General features: G+C 38.7%; 1 protein-coding gene across 1 annotated transcript; it reads left to right on the top strand.

Moving 5' to 3' along the window:
* Positions 1 to 7790: 7790 nt before the first annotated feature.
* LOC119735760 lies at positions 7791 to 9229 on the top strand. The gene is made up of 2 exons (XM_038209675.1): positions 7791 to 7819; positions 8092 to 9229. Exons 1-2 carry the CDS (start codon positions 7791 to 7793, stop codon positions 9227 to 9229), a joined length of 1167 nt encoding a protein of 388 aa, XP_038065603.1.
* Positions 9230 to 10681: the final 1452 nt, after the last annotated feature.

The raw sequence follows: 10681 nt of genomic DNA, 5'->3' as shown, positions 1-10681 counted from the left end.
TGTTGTTGTTGTTGTTGTTGTTGTTGTTGTTGTTGCTGCTGCTGCTGCTGCGGCTCGTGACTGATGAAGATTTGGCTTCCTCCATCTGGTTGGTAAGTCTGAAGCTGCTGTTGCTGCTGCTGGTGTGGACTAAATGCTTGGTGTACCTGCCCCGGTTGTTGATAGCCCTGCAGTTGCAACTGTTGCTGCTGCTGTTGCAGCTGTGACTTGTGTTGATGCTGCATGTTGGTAGTGGAGAATCAAGGGTTCATTCACATCTATGGAATGAGCGGGGAAAATGACGCAATAAAACGAATGCCTTGCCGCACGCGCACAGCATACATGCATGTACTAAGTCTCGGAACGACAAAAGGGGCGAACTGTGCCTTCACAGTATACTGTTCCTTAAAATGGAGCGGGCAGCTGGGTTGATGTGATTTTCATATATCAGATTTTACATAAGGGAATGTGTCAGAAACCGCAAGTCACATCGTCTATAGCGTAGACGGCAATGTTTACCGGCGTTTATTAAATTCTAAACAAATCTTCACGAACACTCTTTCTGGTTCTGTCAATTTTGTAACGTTTACTTACGAATTCCATGCAACGGCTGGTGGTGGGCTGTAGCTTGTTGCCTTCCTCGGTAAGATGCGTTCCTTATATCGTGTTAAATTGACGAGATGCGTGCAAGTGAATTATTGATGCTAGCCCGAATTGTGCAAAGTTTATATTACACTATTCCGTGACAAGTCTGTATACCATGCCTTCACTCTATTCATATTTTGCCTCGGGAATAATTTTTTTCGTCTGTTCTCGTGAAATGTACCGAGGCGGACTACAAAAGACAGCGGTTTCGATCAATACTTGCATTGTGCAGCGGCTTATGTATATGCAGTGAACTTTGGAATCTGTCTGACATTGGATTACACTCTTGCTATATGCTTTTGCATAAACGTGTACTAGGAAATTGTCCCACCTTCATCAACATATCTTGCGTGTATTGATAACACCCTGCTCTTGGGTTATATTTACTGGTCCTTTTTGTACCTTACTGCCTGAATAACTAAATGAATGACTGACTCAGTTTACTCACAACTTGTAACAGTCTCACTTTGGCGCGCTAACTTTCACTTTGCTCCTTTTCGTTATAAATTAGATTTCAATGAGTCTTACCTTAGTCCAAAAAATACTTTGCTGGTTCCAGAGACCAGATTACAGTCGTCTTTGTACCCCTCAATGACTGATGACTGGCTGACTCAGTAAATTCCACCTGTGAATTAGATTTGCATCAGCCTCAGTGGCAAATTTGCATCTGCCCCCATGACTCGTTTCGTCCAGCTAGACCCCTAGCTTGCCAGGTCTACGGTATGCCAATGCCGGCCGGGTTTGGCCACTGGCGCGGCGTTGCACTGGCTGCACTTTCACTTTCATTTTATTTCGAATGCATGGACATCACTATTTTTTCCCTGGGAAATAATTCCATATACGTGCACCAATTGTTTTTCCCTACAATGACTTGTTAACAGAAAGCGGTAACATGTCCTAAAAAGTGAAATTTAGCAAGGAAAATATTGAAATTACTGAGACCAGTCTTATACTTTATAGGGGTTGTACTCAGGTTATCGAACGTCCGTATGTGATATTCTTTCCCCTGAAGGGCATGGTCCATATGTCTTGTTTATTTTTTGAGCATTTTGCCGCTTTAAAGTTCAAATGACATTCGCAACTCTAATTTTTCATAATTCTAATAAAAGAGACTTTTTACCCATTATTTTTCAGTTCGAGTTGAAATTTTTTTAAAGCATTTTTACGCTACAATTTTTACAAACAGAAATGGCCCCTATAGGCCAAAAAAAAAAAGTCTCCGGTTTCTGGTATGCGCGCGCGTCGCCGTAGCCATGCGCGTCGGCAAAATGAAAAAGTTTTTTTTTCAATACAAGATGATGTCTCAAAACCGCCAAACTCACTGGTTTGACTGGAATCCTGCTGCTGCACAATTTTAACGTGTTTTTAGATGGGGTTATGATCGAGAATAAGCTTTATGTGGCCTCTCTGGACTCCCATATATTTGCACTAAGTTTAGTCGGGCACCATTTGCAGTCATCAGCCGACATTTGAAGCCAAAAAAAAAAAAACCACTTTTGGGGCAAGCTCCATACCAGAAACCGGAGACTTTTTTTGGGGGGCCATAAATACTAGTTTTAAATGTTGAGCGCGATCGGTTGATCGTGATGCTATCTGTCGATTGCGCTGCCACCAGTCGAACCCCTTCTCAAAATACTAAAAACCATTGACATGGTTGGTTCTGTACCTTATATTTAGCCTGAAGTAGTCAGTGAACCCCAAATGAAGTAAAGTGAACGGCTGTGTGCATATATTTTGGTGAGCCACAGAAAATATCTTGCATTACGTTTTTCAAAGCTACGGAAGCGTAGAAGGGCCAAGAGAAATTAAGAACAATTTAGTTCCTATCTCGCCACGGCGAATTGCTATATCGCCGCGGTGAGTTACTTTCTCGCCGCGGCGAGAGAGTAACTCGCCGCGGCGAGAGAGTAACTCGCCGCGGCGAGAGAGTAATTCGCCGCGGCGAGATAGGAACTAATTTTTCTTGATTTCTCTTGGCCCTTCTACGCTTTCGTACGAAGCAGGAAAACTGCAAAAACAAAATGAATTGGATTTACTAAAAACAATCTGCAGTTCATATCAGTTCTCTTTGGTTCCACTGGTTGTATGTACAAGGGTAATGGTAGTATTTAAAATGAATTGAATTTACTATAAAAAGTCTGCAGTTCATATCAGTTCTCTTTGTTTCCACTGGTTGTATGTACAAGGGTAATGCTAGTATTTAAAATGAATTGGATTTACTAAAAAAAATCTGCAGTTCATATCAATTCTCTTTGGTTCCACTGGTTGTAGGGTACAAGGATAATGGTGGTATTTATAACAGGATGTCAGCATGATAATAAATTCATTCATTCATTCATTCATTTCCACTTCTTACACAGGCAGAGAACAAAACTACAGCATAAACAAACACAGAAATACAAATACTAAACACATAAGAACAGTGAAGTGGGGGGGACCCGTAGGAAGCAGAGCTTGTTGAGTACGCGACCCCTGGACAACACAAGTTTGGAAAATAAAGAGACTTATTTGATTATGCATAGGTCAAGTTAAATTTGATAAGTAAGACGAAATATAACGAACAAACAATAACAGTTACAAGGACAAAAATACATAAATAAGTTGTGTCATCAGCGGAAGTACGTAATGAGAATATGAAATCAAACAAACAAATATAACAAAGGAACGATATAATGTGTGTAGCAATAGCAAACAGGATTAAGCAGCTTGGCATAAGAAAAATATAAGTTACATAAATTAGTACATAAGGTTAAACTGACCAATAAGAACTGGTTTTAGAATCTTTAAATTTGTTTTTGGAGAGACAAAGAGTTTTGGCATTGTGCAAGTTTGTATGAAGGGAATTCCATGATTTGGGGCCTTGATACTTGAATGTTTTTAGTGAAGTATTTGTACGGGAAAATGGGAGATGAAAATGGGAAGCCTGGCGTGTAGAGTATGCATGAATATGACGGTTTTTGGAAAATATTGAATCGAGGCAGATGGGTAATTCATTGTGGGCAATTTGATACATGAAGGTTCCAAGTTGGAGAGAGTAAATGTCGTTTAGCTTGAATTGAGGGTCCTAAGATTGAGACAAAGGGGATTAGTATGAGCTAATAATTAATTTGTAACTCTCAAATTTTGGTTTCTGGACGATTCTAGTAACATGGAAGCGAAGCCTGTGATGAAACAAGATCCTGCCGAGAAGCAATCATAAAGCGGAAACTACAACTTTAATATGCCTCATTTTCTCATGGGAGCAGACCAAATGCAGCCTTATCAGCTGGTTGAGTCTGTTGCAGTTAAGTGTGACAGTTCAACGGTTAATGGGAAAACAATAACATTTTCTTGGAAAGAAGATTTATTTATTTATTTATTTCTTGTTTATCAGTAGAACACTGTTTTTCAAAGGTGTCCAGCAGTAACCACAAACAGACAATATTATAAAAATAGGAAAACAAGCAGTAAAAACATTACAAAGATAAAACTAATAAGATTGATAAACAGTTAAATGAGACAAGGTTAATTACGGTTATTACATTGGCAGTAAAAAGACAACAACAAGACATACATCTACCATATAATATTAAACTAACAGGTTCTTGTAGAGGCTCTTAAAAGTGGCGAGAGTGGGAGGCAATGGATTAATTAAGTGTCGCAGGGAGATCATTGAATAAATTAACTCTACGAGATGCAAGTGCATGTTGAGGAGGCAGTTGGATGTTTAATCTTATATACTATAGTAGTTAAGTGAAGATCTTTTCTTTCACTTTAATGCAGATTGCCATCTAAGAGTAGATAAAGTATGTCTGTGGGGGATCTTCGGGGAGGCCCATGATAATTCTACCAGCACTGTTTTGGATTTCATCAAGTTTGGTCAGCAGTACTTTTCCAGCATTGCCCCATACAGCATCGCAATAGTCAAAATATGAAAGAATCAGGGTTGAGGAAGAACACTTCTGACCCTCCGGAGAACCCCCACACGTTTGTTGACATTCTTCACAAGTTTGTCAATATGCACATTCCATGTCTGAGATGGATCTAGCCAGACACCTAGATATAAATAGTCACATTTTCAATGACAGAGTTGTTTAAACGGTAATATGTAGATTTTCCTCAATACGGCGTAGTTGGGCTTAAGTCCCAAACAGCATACTTTGGGTTTTGTTGATAATGTAAATTTTACAGAGAGTTGTGTTAGGAGCCAATAACAGGTTTGAACTTTACACTTTTGACAACCCCCTTCATCCCCCACCCGATTCACCAAATTTCCCATCCTCCACTGCCTCCAGCCCCCTCCCCCACTTTTGTCCAACATATATCAGGATATTCATGGACCTTCAAAAAACTAGAAAAAACAGTGACAAAGATTCACATATGCCACATAGTTTGCCCAAAATGTAGAATGGTGCAACTTTAGTTCATTTTGTTCAAATGTTTCAATTTCAAAATTAATGCAGACTGCACTAATAGTAATCGAGTCAAGGGAGCAAAGCACTTTTAAAATTTTCTCAACACTTTGAGAAATTTTCCCAATACTTTGAGAAATACTCAATGTCAGTATTAAAGTGGCATGAAGTTGCAAATACAAGCGCTCAATTACTTTCACGAAAGTAAATACAAACCCCAAGAAGACTCGGTTATAAACTCACTCAACATGAGTCATACAATGCAACGGGGCCAACAATTTGGGGTTTTTTATCAGAGGATTGAAGACATTTTTTTGTTCAATTTTCAGGAAATAAATTGAAACGTTGCGTATCTCCCTCGCAAAAACTACACATACCTGTTTGTTTCAACAATGTGGAAATAGCGCATGATTCTTTATACTTAATGCCCTTCCCTTAAAAAAAAAACCCACAAAAAAAAAAAACCCTATAGGCCCCCCAAAAATTGTTCTGGATCCGCCCTTGGTGTAGAATTGAGCGGTTATACATTATCGAGGTGGAAGCTGCACGTCATTCCAATAATTAAGTGTGGCACGGATTATACTGGAAATTACAGCTGTGAGAAATAGAATTCAGCAGTCATATCGACTGCATGTGTGATGTCATAATGCACTAGTTTTATGAGCGCCGCCCCAATGACATCATTGATAATGCTGACCAGTCATACATCCAATGGCCAAATTGAACAGCGAGCCTGTTTTTTAACCCGATGAACATAAACTTTAACATCATAAATTAAAAATATACAAAGGAAAGCTTTGAGGTCATTGTTGTACACAATACTTCAAATATTTTTGTAGGGGCTGTCCTTTAGTGTGCTGCTCATCTCTTCATTGAATTTATGGGAAAATCAATGCTTTGTAGAAAACAAATCATCCGATCCATTGAAATTGAACGTATTTCTGGATAAGGGAATTCCCGTGAAAAGCAGCTCGCGGCATTAGTTGCGAAACAGCATTACGAAACTCCATGGTTATTTATGTGTTCATTTTAACTTGTGACACACATGAGTTATTTGTTCATTACCATTTTTGAGGACATTCATCAAACAACTCGCAAAGCCGTGATTAGTGCAGTGGTGTCTTCATTTGTGAGGTTAGTACATGTAATTCTGCGAATTGAAGTAGTTTAATATATCTGTAAATATTATGTTAATAGTACCAAAAGAGCTAACATGATCAGACCCCTTGTTGATACGGAAAATTAGTCCAGGAAGGCGACAAAAATAGAACAAAACTGGGTACTCGTCAATGATAATTAACATCATTTGGATCAATTATTAGGCCACAATTACTTTCAGAGTTTCTCAACCTGTTACGCACACACTCACACCCTCTCCCGAATAAAATAAAATAATTAAATAAAATACCTTAAAAAAATCATCTGAAAATGTTCGTGATACTGAACAACTTATTTTTGTCTGCTTCTGCTACAAATTTTTCCTTGGATTGTGTTTGCTTTTCTCTGGCACCTGAGATTCTTAAACTTTCTGAAGAACTACATTGTTAAAGTGGTAAAGCTTTCAAACTTAGAGGATTTTTATTTTTTTTTCTTCCTAGAAGATTGACTTCAGTTATCTGCAAAAACATAACTATGATTGAAGGTTTTACTCCTTTTAAATAGGCCACTTTTTTCTTACATTATTGTTCATAATGTAGCAAGATATGCGAGAGAGCCCCCCCCTTTTGTGTTGGCCACTGTGTTACCAGAATCTCAGGAATTCTTTTGAGATAACCGGGGGCGAATAATTTGTAGTTATCAAATCTAAATTATTGTACTATTATTGGTCCATATTGATATGGAAATGCAATTATGATGGGGTTCATGGAATCCTTGATAACTTTGATTTTTTGTTGCTGATTTATGATAGTTAATATCTATATTCACAAGTGTCTAAACTACCTACTCTATCACCACATTATAAACGTATTAAAATACTATGAATAATAGTAAATGCCATATTGGGACAATCACAAACTGAACTTGTTGCAAACTATATCAGTATTACCTTTCAACTTAAATGCAAGAGCATATGTCTTGCTTATGTGTGTGTTTCGGAGGTATTGAAACACTCTGTTTAAAACCGGTGTGAGTCTGGATGGGTGATAATTACCCGAGGCGAAGCCAAGGGTAATTATCACCCAACCAGACTCATACCGGTTTTAATAGCGTGTTTAATACCGACCGAAAACATATTTATTCCCATTCATAAATACCGAATCTTTTCGTTCCAAAAATCAAAAGAAGTCAAAAACTAAACGTTATCCAACCATTTCGTTCAACAATTTTACTTTATTTTCTACGAAACACCCCTCTGACTATAATATGGAATGCCCCTCCACAACTCGTTACCTTATAAGGACATTGCGTGCGCGTCGCGAGTACTGCGCGATGTCGCGCAAAACGCAGCTGGGCTGGTGTAGTACATGGATATAGAATAAAAAGACTGATTCACTGGTAGTACATTGCGCATGCATACGTGAGGAATGTGAACGTTCAACCAATGAAACGTTAAAAGGCACCGGATTTCATGGGAGTCCAAATTTCATTTGACACTGGAAAAGTGTTTAAGACCAGCTAGCCATGTCTTTATCATTCGTTTAAGACCGGCCACGTGACGGGCTCCCGACCAATAGGAATGCGTAAACTGTCTTAGGTATTTATGAATAAACGTTTACACCCAACATTTCTACATTTTTATCATTTCTTATACAGTTCAAATCGGATCGGGTAAGAATGTCTGACAGCCTAACTGAATCCCAGCAGTGAGTTATAAATCTTTCCAGATTTACTGGTGCTCACAAAATGTACCTGAATTAACATTTCGTCAATACAGAAGTCGTTCTTTGTTAATCTAAGTATTACTGACTATTTAATTGTGTTTTTAATGTCGGGGAGAAACAATGATGAGTTAACTATTTTATTGAGGAAATAAAATTCAGAGATACCTTCAACACTTTCTGCATTTATGATGCTGTGAACATGCTACTTTCACTCCTTTATGTCCCATTAATCCGTCCCCCTTTTGTTTTTGCAGGGACAACTTGATGGACGAGATGATCCGTTCTGCCACAAGAGACATTGAATCATTCATCCGAACAGGTCCCCTGGACGACGAAAGACCTAAAAGAACCGTTTTGCTTTGCAATGGTATATTGTACAGTAGTACCAAAACAACACATGCAGAACAAATTGCTTTAGACTCGATTGGTGACAAAATCACTTCAATGACAAATATAGACATATACATTAATTACTCCCCTTGTCAAGAATGTGCTGCCAGAATATCACAAATTGTGCAAGATCACACAGATTTAAAAGTGAATATTACACTTGCCAAAGTTTTTCAAATATATGTGCCACACCAAAGAGGATTGAAAGAATTAAAGACGCAAGGAGTCACTCTCAAGGCAATGGAAGGGCAGGACTGGAAAACCATTGTTGTTAAGATTCTGCAGCATTATGGAAAAGACTATTGGGAGAAATTACTAGACAAGATTTTTGAAGTACAATGGGAGTCTGGACAGGAAACTGTATTACATTGGATTCTAACATGTCATAAGAGGGTTTACCAGTCTGCTGAATCAATGCAAATGTTCATAAAAGATTGGGAGGATAGATTGGATACTGCTTTCTTGAAACTTTCCCTGGACGACAGAGAGGGAAGATGGGAAAATGACTTAGAACAGATTCTCAAAGATAATTGGAGTAAGGGAAAAAGAGAAGTACTGAAAGAAATTCTCAAGAATCATGGGATGGATAAATGGGAAATTGTTTTGATGCAGATTCTCAAACGCAAAGATAACTTCGACTGGAGACCTGCATTAAAAGTAATTGTGGAAAAGCAGTACAACTTAGAGTTGCAACACAACAACAGTGAAAATGATGCGTATTTCAACTATTTACTACTGTGGGGCTGGGAAACCTCAACAGTGATTCTGTATCAACATGGGCTGGATAGTAGGAAGGATAGATTGACAGAGATTCTCCAGAATAATGGCCAGCGTGATCTGGAAGCCTTAGTATGGAGTATTTCTCACAAGAATAGACAGGGTTATGCTTGGTTGAAATTGGTGCTGGAATGGTTACTGATTGAAAATCGAACCGAATGGTCAGGGCGTCGCATCATTGCAGACTATCATGCAGCACAAAAACTAGAACAGTGTTACCTGTAGCAGTTTCTCAATCATTATTATTTTGATACAGTAATATTTACCATGCAGATTCTGGTGTTAATTAAGTGTATTGCATTATGTTGACAAAACAAGGATACTTGGAACATTACACTTTGAAAACACTCAAGTAAAATTGGACTAAAATAGTCAAACTTCCACCAACTTGTGCGACGCTACAGCTGTAGTCAGCTTGGGTGCAAGTTCGACTGTTCTCTAGTCAAATAATGGAGTTTTTACAATAAGAAGTTGAAACCTTTAATTTTAAACATACGTGTAGGTCTGAAATACGAAAGATGCCCCCACATCTGGGAAAATCTGTTTCTGGCAAACCTTGGCTTATACTCACTAACAGTATTTCCACTTAATAATATAGGATGAAGGTTTTGGCTTGAATGAGAGAAACTCAATGTTGTTGAGAACATGGTCTGATGGAAATAGACAAAAACCTGATTCATTTCAAATAAAAAATGCATTGTACAAACCAAAAACAATGTTTTCACGAAGTGACAAAAACCTGCGAAATCGATAATTTTTTTATTTTGACTTTTGCTAGCCAATTTACAGCACTTGACAACAAGAAGAAATTGGCCGAGTTTCAAAGCGAAATATTGTTTACGTTTGTAATTATCGTAAACAAACATTTGACTAAAAAAACTAAAAACCGTGCTCTTTCTGCTTTCGCGAAGCCGACAGAAACTTATCTCGTTACATGCAGGGCCAGAGGAATAATGCATTTCTCTATACACACGCTATTAGGATGGGAGTGGGCGTCCTCGCATGTCGATAAAGAACAGACGCGCGCGCCCTGCAGTGCGTAAGACGCGCAAATGTAACAATTTCTTAGAACGTTTTATGATGTTTACGAAGTGACGAAGAGTGTGCATTTTGTTCGTTTGAAACAAACGTGCTCAAAATCTAAAGAAGGGTACTGGACAAATAACCTGATGAAGTTTCAGCTCAGCTTCAGCTGTATATTTCGAGCAAAACAGCATTGTATGATCTCGATTTCAAATCAAAAGTTGCTGGATCATGTTTTGAATAGACCGCTTGCAGACGCGTTCGATAATTGACGCGCGAAGGTGCGCGACGCCATGTTGTGGGACAAAATGTGCATGGATAGATATACGCTTGACCCACAACATGGCGTCGCGCACCTTCGCGCGTCGATTATCGAACACGTCTGCAAGCGGTCTATTGGGCCAGAATTCAGCGTCCGAGATACGTTCTCACTGAGCCGATTGCAGCTACGCGATGTCGCGCATGAAGATGCTTGCGCGCGGTTCGCTGAATAACAAAACTAACCACTAATTTAAATTTCCTACGGTGCGTCTTACGAAGCACCGTTGGAAAGGCCTTCTTTTGTTGATTTCTTCAAAATGACAGCTTGCCAGAAAGAATAATTTCACAGGGAGTTTAGTCCCCTTACTATCTTTCGATCGAGTATGTGTTTTT

Source organism: Patiria miniata, unplaced genomic scaffold, assembly GCF_015706575.1.
Source record: "Patiria miniata isolate m_02_andy unplaced genomic scaffold, ASM1570657v1 HiC_scaffold_29, whole genome shotgun sequence".
In the NCBI taxonomy this organism is placed as follows: domain Eukaryota; kingdom Metazoa; phylum Echinodermata; class Asteroidea; order Valvatida; family Asterinidae; genus Patiria; species Patiria miniata.
This window is presented reverse-complemented; position numbering and strand designations above follow the sequence as displayed.